General features: G+C 37.0%; 1 protein-coding gene across 1 annotated transcript in view; it reads left to right on the top strand.

Moving 5' to 3' along the window:
• The window catches only part of LOC123547343 (uncharacterized), a 38297-nt gene that overhangs the window by 12583 nt on the left and 12180 nt on the right, over positions 1-13534 (top strand). Inside the window, exons 2-4 of the mRNA XM_045334367.2 lie at positions 1001-1085; positions 2108-2919; positions 7627-12734. Coding sequence (XP_045190302.2) covers positions 2123-2919; positions 7627-12734 — 5905 coding nt within the window. The 5' untranslated portion in view covers positions 1001-1085; positions 2108-2122. The remainder of the gene's footprint in view (positions 1-1000; positions 1086-2107; positions 2920-7626; positions 12735-13534) is intronic.

Genomic DNA, 13534 nt, shown 5'->3' with positions numbered 1-13534 from the left:
GGACCAGTCCATTTTAAAAATATAGCATGGTAAAGGTTAAGGAAAGTTCTGTATATTTTATCAGAAATTTACATTCTTTAGTTTCACCCTGTTTATTTTACATTCATTTTATTGCAGAAGATAAGTTCTCACAAGTAAAGTTAAATAAGCTCAATGTCTGAAATTTCTGATTCTGTTCACTTTGCCAAAAGTTTCTGTAGTGTCAATCTATACTTGTAAGAATTAGCTGAGCAGTTTTCATTTTGAATGTCACATTCATGCAAGGTTTCTCTTTAATTATCCTTATTAAAGAATGATGAAAAAAAATGTTTCAGTTTAAATTTTAGACTTTAAGGGAAAGGCAATGTGGGGTTTATGTTAATTCCATCTGCTAGGATTTCTTCAGTCATTTAAAGAAGTGAAAGAATTTTCAAAATCAGCTTAAAAGTGAGAAAGTTATAAGCATTTACATATTTGATAAAAATAGTGGCCTTTTTGTTTCTATGGCAACAAAAAACAAAATGGCAGATTTATTAAATTTCTAGAAACATGTTTGTATTAACTTATTTCTGTAAAATAGTTTCTCTAATTTTTCCAGATATAATGAAAGAAATTACAATGTTTAGCATCTAACACTTAAGAAACATATGAAATTAATCTATTTAAAAGGTTTTTGCTAAATATGGAATTCAGCAGTGTGCAAATGACATCATGAAACACACTAAAATGGCTGCCTCCATGATCAGACATTTTCTCAAATTCTAACTGCTATATCTTTTTCAGCAGCGGTTTGATTTTAAAAATTCTTTCAGCATAGGAAGGCTTTTATATAAAACTAGCTTATTGTTAGGCATTCCTTGCTCTTCATGTCAGTACAAGCACACTGGTTAGGGATTTTGGAGATCATGATTGAATTGCGCTCTGGTTGGGTTTTGTTCCGACAACCTCTAGATCAGGAGTCAGAACCTCTACCCTCTACTCTACTGTGCCTCCCTACATGTATATATGGTTTCTATTTCAGAAGAAGAAGTATCAACTAGGTGACAAGTGTATGTGGTAAGGTTGCAGCACAGTCACTCTAAAGGAACAGTTTACGGCATCTTAAGGTAAAGAATATAGGCCACAGATTTTGTATATTGACAGAACTCATCTATTTCCAGGTTCCATGCTAAAATGGTGTCATGTTTTGAAATTTCAAAATTTTGGTTGGTTTAATGATGCTGTAGAGATTTGCTGGAAAGATTGCCCTACATAGTTTATACTAATTTGTTTTAGCTCGATTTGTTGAAAGCTTCAAGCTTATTGGAACCACTGTTGGGTCCGCTTCCTGAAAAAAGCCAGTACTGGTGTCATATGGCCGTGACCCCAGTGGGACTCGAACCCATGACCCCTGGAGTAACTTATCCACTAGACTACCGTTCCTACATAGTATGTATATGCAAAGGATATAATAGATATATAATTCACTTTAAAATTTATTATTATAGTGGACAATTTCAGAAACTGGAAAAAAAAATCATACAGATGTTCATAGGGTGACTATCAAACAAGATTGTTTAAGTTACTTTGTTTTGTCTAACAATATTGACCATTGATGCTGTCCGCTTAACTTTGGAAGTTGAGTATTTACGTCAGTTTATGAAACTCAGATAAGATACACAGTTATCCAGCAGAAAGCATCTTATCCAGTGACTAATGTAACTTGGGACATTAATTGAGCTGTGCCATGGGAAAACCAACATAGTGGGTTTGCGACCAGCATGGATCCTGACCAGACTGCGCGGATGCGCAGGCTGGTCTGGATCCATCTGGTCGCAAACCCACTATGTTGGTTTTCTCAAGGAGCGGCTCAAATATGTATATCATTGAAACTGAAAAAATATTCTTGTCTGATGTGACTGACCCAGTTTTAAAGCAGTACTGCAGAATGTTCCTTAGGTGATTACCAAATGTGTTCAAGCGATCTGAATCTGTCAGAAAATATGGCAACCAGGGATTAGAGCTAACTTTTTATATGAATGGCTACAGTTATAACAATAATAAGAAAGTTTATATTATACAGACCGGTTGTACTTCATTGATTTAATACTGAGGCCATTTTTTTTACTGATATTTGCAATTTTTTCAGGACAACAAAATCACCATGAGGAAGAAAAGAGGCAGACAATTGCCTGTAACAGCTGACTTTAAAATAGCTGACTCATCAGAGCCAGATTCTGCTAAAACTGCTGACTCATCAGAGCCAGATTCTACAAAAATTGCTGACTCATCAGAGCAAGATTCTGTAAAACTGTTGCAATCATCTCTGGCAGATTATGCCAAAAACTGTGAGTCATATGGTACAGAGAATTCAAACATGAACTATAGTGCTGTGTCTCAATCTACCGGTAAGTTGCTCAATAGAACAGAAGTGGTGGGTCCAAAGACTTCAGACACCAAGGCCTCAGAAGTTGCAAGGAATGAGGTTCCTGTAAGTATTAATGCTGCTTGTTCTGTAACAGTAGACAGTGCGACTGAGTCAGTACACACAGTAAAACAAAAGGAAAAAACAAACTTTGGACTTGTCGACATACTGGACCTAACAGAAGATAACACGGTAAATATGACCATAGAGACATCGGTAGGGAAAACTGTTGAGGCTAAAAGTTTGACCAGTGTACCAGAAGGGTCAACTAGTGTGACAGTGGCTACAACTAATATATCTGATTTACCAGTTAAGGCAGCAGATATGACAGTCGAGGCAGTTGATTCGGCATTAGAAATACCTAATGTGAAAGGAACCTCGAGCAGTGAGGCTTTTGGGACAGCCAGTTTAACAGGACCAGTTGATGTGACAGCTGGAACACCAGGCTTTGAAACAGTTCCATCAGAAGTTGTTACAAAGACATCAGAAAATGTTGATGAGAATAACAGTTATACTTTACTGGATTCTCCATACAGGTACAATAAATTTTGTTGTGGGCTTTTTACCCTTGATTTGTTTGAAAATGATTTTCAAAGCCTCTCTCAACTTTAAAATGTTTTTTTTTTTGTCCATTACTTTTTTAGACGTTATGTAGTATGTTATGTAACTTCTAGTGGTTTTAAAAGTATTTGATGCCAGTATTTACTTGGATTTCAGCGAGATTTCAGCAAGTATTTGACAACTTGCTCACATGAATCAAAGATGGAAGATGAATGACTTTCACACCTCCTATTTTTTTTTGTGGCTCCGCCCCCTATTTCCAGAGTTATGGCCCCTAAAATTGTCCAAAATGCACATTTTCACCTTGTGACGCGCCTAGCTCAAAAAGTATTTAATCAGAATTGATTAAACCTTGCATGAGTCTTTATCATGATATGAACTTGCGCACGTCCTATTTTTCATCTGGGTCCGCCCCCTATTTCCAGAGTTATGGCCACTGAAATAGTTAAAAATGCACATTTCCACCTTGTGACGTGTCTAAATCAAAAAGTATTTCATATGAATGGATGAAACCTTGCATGAGTCATTATCATGATATGAACTTGCGCACCTCCTGTTTTTTGTCTGCCTCTGCCTCCTGTTTCCAGAGTTGTGGTCCCTGAAATAATTTGAAATGCACATTTTCACCTTGTGATGCATCTAGCTCAAAAAGTATATGATACAAATGGATGAAAACTGCAAGAGTCTTTTTCATGATGTAAATTTGTGCCCCTCTTATTTTTTGGCAGGCTCCACCCCCTATTTTTAAAGTTACGGCCCCTGATTTTAGTCAAAAATGCACATTTTCACCTAATAATGTGCCTTAGTAGCTCAAAAAGTATTTGATGTAAATTCATGAAACCTTGCTTGAGTCATTATCATGATGTGACCTTGCACACTTGGCATTCTTCTTGAGAATCTTAGCGCTTATTACAGATTTGTGGCCCTTTGAAATAGCCAAAATAGTGGATTTTTTGTTTGTGATGCTCATATCTCAAAAAGTATATGGCCTGGTATACTGAATCCTTTTCATAAAATGTTAGTTCAGGCTCTGTTACCCCATTAAGACTGTAAACATTTGAATTATTGCCCCTTATTTGTGACAGATGTACCAGTGGGGGCACACCCTGTGTCCTACAGACACATTCTAGTTCATTACTGAGTTACATTAACAAAATTACAAATTTAATAATGCTCAAGGGGAATATGAATGAACAGAAAAGACATTAAAAAAAAACACCATACATGACCCTCATTTACATTTAGTATAGTTTCTTGTAGTTATGGTAAAGGTAAGCTGTATTTAACATCACATATAATCCAAAATGCAACACAAGCTACAAAGCTCTTGTGTAACAAAGTAGGTATCTGGTAACAGATACTTAGCAGTGCCAAGCAAGGGAGCTACCAGTACCATTGTTCACGTCTTGGTTTGACTCAGCCAGGGATCGAACCCCAGACCTTTCACACTCAAAGCGGACACTCTCTACCACAAGGCTATTGAGGCAGTGTCAGTCACTCAGTTCAGAGGTTGTAGGGTTTAGCTCTAATGGATGATGACTGTGCCTTTTATGACATCAATGCTAATTTTTTCAGGAAACATACATAAGAGTGTTTCAAATAAGGCTGAATCTTACCAAATATAAATAAATTTACTAATTTACTGTAAAATCGCTAAAATATTTTCGTGGATTAATTTTCCTTGAGTTGTTGGTTGCATCAAATTTTGAAATCCACCTATTCAGATCTCAGTGAAATAACAGTTTTTGCCAAAACAATGAAATTTCATCTCCATGAAATAAAATGATTTTACAGTAAATGAAACAAGCTTTTAATCTTTAGCCTGCTGGCGGCAAGTGATTCTACCTTGGCGACAAGTGCAGACCAAGATCAACATGCATGTCCATCTGCACTGTTTACTATTCGGTCAGTAAATTTTCAGTAAACACCCCTTTGAAAAATAAATGGTACTGCCCAAATTGAATGATAGACGAGTCCATTTTAAAAATGTAGCAGGCTAAAGGTTAAAAGTCATATGTTCATTGTCCTCTTGCAAAAACATTGTCAGTATTTGTGAAAACAGCTGCATGTAATTGTGAATATTACTTATAAATTCTTCAGAGTTAGGGTTGCAGATTGGGTCAAGTTAATGGTTACTGAAAAACAAAAAACAGAAAACAGTGTTGGGCTGCTCAATAAATTTAGTTTAGATGAAACTTGGCTTTTAGGTAGCTTATAGAAAAAGGTTGGGATTATTGAAGGAATCAATGTTAGCATTACACAATTTTGCTGTTTACTTGTGCGGCTCAGAAGATTAAGGTCTTGTGTCAGTGGTATTTTTAGCTCACCAGAGCACAAAGTGCTCAAGGTGAGCTATTGTGACTGGTCATCGTGCGGGGTGCGGCATCCGTCAACATTTGCCTTGTGAACACTCTAGAGGCCACATTTGTGACCCATTCTTTATGAAACTTGGTCAGAATGTTAGTCTTGATGATCTCTAGGTCAAGTTCGAAACTGGATCATGCGGGGTCAAAAACTAGGTCAGTAGGCCAGATCAAAGGAAAAGCTTGTGAACACTCTAGAGGCCACATTTGTGACCAAATCTTTATGACAATTGGTCAGAATGTTAGTCTTTATGCTGTCTAGGTAAAGTTCGAAACTGGGCCATGTGGGGTCAAAAACAAGGTCAGTAAGCCAGATCAAAGGAAAAGCTTGTGAATACTCTAGAGGCCACAGTTTTGCCCCAATATTTATGAAGCTTGGTCAGAATGTATCTGGGTCATGTGGGGTCAAAAACTAGGTCAGAAGGCCAGATCGACTCTTGTGAGCGACATAGGGCCATCATAGCCCTCCTGTTATTAAAGGTGGAGATTCAAACAAATGTTGTGTTTTTTTTTATATATATAAACATTATCAAAGTCAAGGTCTACATTACTAGATTTTATAGCAAACTGAAAATTATGGCCGTCTTTGTACTTACAGACTATTATCTACATCATACCTAGAAACATAAAACTTTGATGCATTTAGTCAGAATTATGTCTCCCCCAACCCACTGGGGGAGACATATTGTCATATTGTTCTTGCACTGGCTGTCTGTTACACTTCATCTCTGACCAATAACTAGAGAACCATTTGATCTAGATACTTCAAATTTCATAGGGTGGCAGGGCTTTTGGGGTCACTCCATCAAAGGCCAAGGTCACAGGGGCTTGAATATGGAAAACCATTTCCGATCAATAACTTGAGAACCACTTGATCAAGAATGTTGAAACTTCATAGGATAATTTGACAGGCAGAGTAGATGAACCCTATTGATTTTGGAGTCACTCTGTTAAAGCTCAAGGTAAGACTGGGATCTGAACATGGAAAACCATTTCCGATCAATAACTTGAGAACCACTTGGCCCAGAATGTTGAAACTTTATAGGGTGATTGGACATGCAGAGTAGATGACCCATATTAATTTTGGGGTCACTCTATTGAATGTTATGGTCACATTGGCTAATATATGGAAATCCATTTCCAGTCAGTAACTTGAGAACCATTTCATCTAGAACCTTCAAACTTCATATGATGATAGGACTTACAGAGTAAATGACCCCTATTATTTTTGGGGTCACTCCATCAAAGGTCAAGGTCACAAGGACCATCTCTCCATCACACTTCATTTTTCATAAATAACTGGAGTACCATTTGACCTAGAACCTTAAAACTTCATAGAGTGATAGGGCTTACAGAGTAAATGACCCCTTTTTATTTTTGGGGTTACTAGATCCAAGGTCAAGGTCACAGGGGCCTGAACAAGGAAAACCATTTTCTATCAATAACTCGAGAACCACTTGACCCAGAATGTGGAAACTTAATAGGATGATTTAACATGTATAGTAGATGACCCCTATTGATTTTTGGGTTACTTAATCAAAGGTCATGGTCACAGGGACCAGAACATGGAAAATGGTTTCCGATCAATAACTTGAGAACCATTTGACCAGAACCTTAAAACTTCATATAGGATGATAGTACTTACAGAGTAGATGTCCCCACATTATTTTTGGGGTCACTTGAGCTAAGGTCAAGGTTTCTTATCAGTAACTTGAGAGCCACTTGACCTAGAATGTTGAAACTTCATAGGATGATTGGACATGCAGAGTAGATGAACCCTATTGATTTTTGGGTCACTTGATCAAAGTTCAAGGTCACGGGCCTGAACATGGAAAACGGTTTTCAATCAAATAACTTTAGAACCACTTGACTCAGAATGTTGAAACTTCATAGAATGATTGGACATGCCTTTTGCAGCCAACCGTCAGTGTCTCTTTGACTTCGCTCCTGTCCCCTATTGACTTCTTGCCTATTACGACTATGCATTGGGGGAGACATGCGCTTTTCTACAAAAGCATCTTCTAGTTATTTTCTTTTTTATACTAAGAAAATTACCATTTTTTTAAAGGTTTGAAGGTTTTGAAACTTTTTATCCTCATTAGATTGGGACAGTTAGGTCAAGAAAACATTAGCAGAATAACTTACTGCTTCATCTGTTTGTATATGAGTAAGATAAGCCAAAATTGTATCAGAGTAAATGAATAAGTGAACTGGTCTTAATGAGCAGGTCTAGATCTGCTATTGTTTTTCTTGGTTGTATTTAATCTATGCTTTCAAAGGATGTTCTTATAAATCTATTTGATTCCTTTATTTCCACAGAGCGCAGCTAGTCGACTTTGACTCAAAACTTCCATGTACACCAGATCCACAGAACCCATTGATGAAGAATTTGTTAAGCCCTCTCAGACAAAAGAAAGCTATGTTGTCTGTTAGCCCATCATATTCGGTGTTTTGTGAGAATAGTACTGGATGCATACCAAGTACCGTTACAACTCCAGATATACAGAGAAGTGTAATTGACAGACAATTGGACCAACTGTGTAATACAACAGAACAAACTTTACCAGCAGCTAATAACTATTTACTTGATAATGGTGGCAGTAAAGTGCCTGCAAAACAAGGTCAACCGTACTTAGAGAACAGGTCTGGCGATGTAGTGTCTCAGAAAGGAACTTACAACTTGAATCTTAAAAACAGTGAAGCAAACAATCCTACACAGACATATGTGGTGCCAGATGGTTCAAATTTTTGTAGTGGCAGTAGAATAGATAGGTCAGTACCACTTTCAAATGCACAGAATGAAACATACTCTGCCACTAAAGTTGACATGGATGGCTTATCACACCCATCCAAATGTGGCACAAGTACTGAAAGTTGTGAGGAATTTGTGCAAATGGGAGGCAAACAAAGAAATTTATCAGACAGTTATTACTCCACTGGTTACCAGACCTTGGTACAGCCTATGAATGTTGCGACTTATACACAGTGTCAAAATTATATAACTTGTCCATCTGTGAACCAAAACACATTTTTTTCACCAAGTGTTTACAGTCAAGAGGGAGCTAATCCTATTGATGCAAATGGTAATTTATCTTACGTCAGCAGCTGCCAAATGCCTATATCTACCCTAAATTGTGTCGACTCCAGATTAGCAATGTATAAGGACAGTGCTATGTCTTCAGCCTATGAGCCTTTGGACGCCAGCCACCAAAGCTTTAGAAACATGACTGATATAGGCAGAGATCTTGCACAAACAAATGAAAATTTTAGTCAGTATTTAGGCATAAATATGCATAAATCAACTGGCTGTACAACTGAATTGAGTGGAATCACAAACGGTGCAAGTTTTAGAACTGCAAATGGACACTACCCAAGTTACATTACTGATAAAGTTGTAGACAGTAAAAATTGTATGTCAGTACCTGCCACAATCTTAGATGTTCCAGATATGGCAAATGGTCTGCAGGTGTTTAACTGCAGAAACGTTGAAGCAAGAAATGTGTTGGATAATCAGAAAATTGAATCACATAAAGTTTTAACTAACGCTTACAATAGAGGAAACAAAGTGTTTGACCTCACCCCCAGAGGAACTAGTGAAGTGATAAATCTTGTTAACAATGAAACAAATGAAGTTATAAATCTTGTTAATGAAACAAATAAAGTGATAAACCTTGTTGACACTGAAACAAATGAAGCGATTAATCTTGCTGACAGTGAAAGAGGTGAAGGGATTAACTTTGTTGATAGTGAAAGAAGTGAAGTGATAAACCTTGTTGACAATGAAAAATGTGAAGGGGTTAAACCTGCTACCAATCAAACAAGTCATATGGTAGGTCACGTTAATAAAGAAATGAGTAACTTGTATAACTATTCTCTGTATGAAACAAGTGCAGCTATAAACAATGCTAGCAAGGAAGCAAATGAAGTTTTAAACAACAAACATTTAGAGCAGGTTATAGGTGATGGAAGAATACCTAATCGGTTGACGATTTTGAAACAACTGGGAAATGTTGTACAAGAAGGTGCCAATGTTAAGACAAAGACCAGTTTGTGTGATTTTCTCAAAAGAGGTGGTTCCAAATTAAGACCTGATGTAAGTATTTCCCAAGAGGAAAGATCTCCAAGGATAAGCAGACCACGTTCACGTAGAAACAACAGTAGTTTTGAGAAGCCCCTCCTTGCTCCAGGACCTTCTGTGTACACTTTCACCTCACCCAGTGATGCTCATCTTATGCACCAAAATATGGACCTTCAGCCACTTGAACATTTTCAGAAAAGGGATGGAACTATGTTTTTAGTGAATAAAGTGCTGGAAAAGAATTGTCCTAGTCAGGTTGTTGAAATAAAATATTGTGATTGCCCAATCTCTGAGGGAATGGATGTTCCAGTTGAACAAGTTTTTATTCGTGATGGTCAAATGTATCAGTTGCCAGATGCCAATATTGTACGAATTGGAAAATTTGAATTTTATGCTTTCCTGAAAGATGGATTATTTTGTATTCCAGTGGGAAATTTCATTCGTGTTGTTGGCAGAGAAGTCAGAAGCTTGTTTGCTAGTGTGATAGATTTGAAGAGTCTTAACCTACACAGCCTCACTCCAGATGAAGTTTGTTTGTTAGAGCAGAAATGTAAAAATTATTTCGATAGTTCAAACAAGGATCTTATAGACTTAGTCAGTATTCAGAAAATTTGTCTAGATTTATTGAATTTGCGTCCTGATAACATAACACTGAAAATGCTAGCCTTTAGCATTCCCTGCCAGAGGCAGTTTGGATCACATGTGCGATGTTCTAAATGTGGTCTTCCAAAAAGGGGCCAGGGTAAAGACAAAAGATATGTACCCCTTGCTAAGACTGGGAATCACACAGCTAAAGTAGCAGCAACTGTAGGAACATTGAAAATAGGAGAGGATGAGTTCACTTCATTTGAACTAAGCAGTGGAACTTACGTTAGTTTTAAAGATATAGTTCAAAATAAGATTATGTCACTATCAGTCTTGCAAGAGCGGATGAAAAAGATCAACAGCAAAGCTATAAAAGCTCCAAAAGGTATTGAAGAGTACTTCTTTATGCATTCATGTCTTGTTGACAATACTTTATGGATTGACACTGTGACACTACGGTGTTTAGTTTGCATGAGTCCATTTGGGAGAATGGCTTCAAAACATGCGGGCAAGATTGCACGAGGTGAGTACAGCTATGAGCCAGCTTATAACCTGCTTTGTGAAGACACTTCTAAATTAGAAAAAGTGTTTGCAATAAATGCAAAGAAACTGACAGTCGAGGAATATAACATTGAGGACAGACTATGCAATACAAAGTTGCCATTCATTCTTGCTATGACTACAAAAAAACGTGCTGAATCAGTAAATAGTAAAGTTGATAGTACAACAGGAAGTGTTGAAACAAACAAGGAGACAGTAAAGTCAGTTCTGGAAGACAACCCAGAGAAACATGTGCAGGTTGAAGAAGCAGGGTCCAATGCTGATACCACATGCCCTGGTACATATGAAGACTTAAGAAAGGAACAGGTTGATAGTTTACAAGGTGATGATAATAGTGAAGAAAACCTGAATTGTAGAATGAATCTTAGACCAAGAAAGAAAAAAGAGAGTCCTGTCGTAAAAGACTTTCTTATGATTTTTTCAAGTTCTGCAGATGATGATGAACACTTTGAAAGTAATAGTGAATCAGATTATAGTGGGAGTATAAATAAGAAACAAAATAAGGAAAATAAAGCAAAGAAACAAAGTGGTTCAGATGATAAAGTTGTTCTGAAAGCAGGTGACTATATAATAAGCGACTATGAAAATTTTTGTAAGAAGTTAGATGCAGGTCTGATTGTTAAGAGAGATAATGGGGATGCTTTAGTTGGACTTAACAGTGAAGATAAACAAGCAACTGCTGTATTAGAAGAGTCATTGGAAGAAGAGCAACATGAAAAGGAGGAACTTTGTGCTGAGACTGTAAAGTCAGCCGAGCTGAACTTACTAAACCAGGCAGTACAGATGTCTAGAATAAGCAGTTCAGACTTGGAACAAGCTAACAAATTAAATGAAGTTAAACATGAATGCCAACATTTTGAAACAATGAACAGCAGAAGTGGTTACTTAGTTTTTGATGGTAATACGAAAATTGAAGTAAATATAGAAGATAACTATATGTCAGCACGTGACAATGAAGTGTGTTTGGAAAATCCGATCAGACAGGTCTCTAATGGCTTGAATAATCTTGAAAAAATGGTTAATAATGATGAGATAAGTGACAGACCTTTTCCAGACAGAGACGAACTTAACCAAACAATTAGTGATGAAAATACCTGTTTAAAATTAGAAACTGCATGTGATTTAAATGCAGGTGAAGAAGTCAATGGAAAGCACAATAATGATACTGAAATGATGACTGCTTCTCGCTTTAAAAGCAGTGACAGAGAACTTCTATCTTGTGCAGACTTAAAAATATACAATATGGAGGAAGAAGATGAGTCAAGAATTTGTGAAAATACATGTATGACAAAAATGATTGAAAATCATAGAAGTGTAGATGCTCCTGATGTTGTATTAAAAACAAAAGAAAAGGTAGGTGAATGTCATGAAAGTACTAAAAAAGGTAACAGGGAAATGCCAGTTGCAGGTGTCAGTACATATTCTGATACTGTAATGAATATTAAACAAGAAAATACAGAGGACTTTTGTGAAAATAATGAAGCCACTGGAGAAAAATCTGAAAGGTCAAAAGGAAATGATGGGGAGAGGGTGAACAATGACACTATTGAATTTCAGATAGAGCATCAAGAATTAACTAAGAATTGCAGACCAGAGAAAAGCCCTGAAAAAGCTAGAATCAGGTCACCAAAAGATGGTACTTTCGGGAAAAAAAACAAGGTTCACATTGAAGTGAAACTACAAATAGAAGTGTCACCAAATGGTAGAAGAACCGATGTTTGTGAAGGGTTGTCTTCTAAAACAGGAATGTCCAAGGATGGTAGAAAAACAAAGGAACAAGAGAGAGTTACACCTGAAACAGAAATGTCCCCAGATAGGAGAAAAAACAAGATTCAGGAAACTGTGACACCTGAAACAGAAATGTCCCCAGATAGAAGAAAAAACAAGAATTTGGAAACTGTGACACCTGAAAAAGAAATGTCCCCGGACGGTGCAAAAGACAAGATTTACACAGCAGTGACATCTGAAACAGAAACTGAAACAGAAATAACCCAATGTAGTAGAAAATCCAGGGAATGCAAAGGAGTGGAACCACAAATAGGAATGTCCCCAAGTGGAAGAAAATCGATAACTGATGAAGAGAAGCAAAAAGAAATGGAGACAAATATAAAAAGATATCTTGTGTTCATGTATGTGAAAGAAGGACCTAATCCAGGTTTCAGGGTGAAGAAATTCCAGAAAGGAGCAGAACAGATTTTCCCTGGTAGGTATTTCTTTACCTTACTTTGCAGTGTTTGCTGTGCTCTATGCTACCAGGAAATCTACCCATAAATTTTCTGACGTGATAATGTCATTTTAACATTGTAAAAGAGTTTGTTCTGCATTTTCTTTTCAAAGTTTAAAAAGATAGGGTTATATACTTCATTTCTGCTGGACTGACATGAAGAAAAAGACCTGAAGAGATCACAATTTGGAGGGTATTTTTCCTAAAGAAAAATGCATACAATATGGACTTCACTGAAATTTTTTAAAGTTATTAATTTGTCTGTTTGCTATCAAATGGCTGAGTAAAATAAATGCATTATTAAGTCCTTATGATGTTTGGGGGTGTATATATGAGTGGGCTTGCCGGTGGGTGGGTTTGTCCATTGGTTTGCATGGCTTCCAGACAGTAACTCATGAAAGGCTTGACAGATTTGAATAATTTTGGTACACAGGTGTAATATCATAAAATACAGGTCAGGTTTAACTTTGAGGTCAGTAGGTCAAAGTTCAAGGTTACACTGGCCTGAAACAGTTAAACTGTTTCCGGATGATATCTTTAGAACGCTGGGACATAGGGTCATAAATTTTGGTACACAGATGTAACCTCATAAAATACCGGTCACTTTGAGGTCAATAGGTAAAGGTCAAGGTCACAATGACCCTGAAACAGTTGAATGGTTTCCTGATGATTACTTAGGAGTGCTTGGTCCTAGGATCATAAATTTTGGTACACAGGTGTAACATCATAAAATTCATGTCAGTTTCGTCTTTGAGGTCAGTTGGTCAAAGGTCAAGGTC

This window comes from Mercenaria mercenaria, chromosome 9, assembly GCF_021730395.1.
Source record: "Mercenaria mercenaria strain notata chromosome 9, MADL_Memer_1, whole genome shotgun sequence".
In the NCBI taxonomy this organism is placed as follows: Eukaryota; Metazoa; Mollusca; class Bivalvia; order Venerida; family Veneridae; genus Mercenaria; species Mercenaria mercenaria.
Note: the sequence above shows the minus strand (reverse complement) of the source record. Positions and strands in the feature narration are given on the sequence as shown.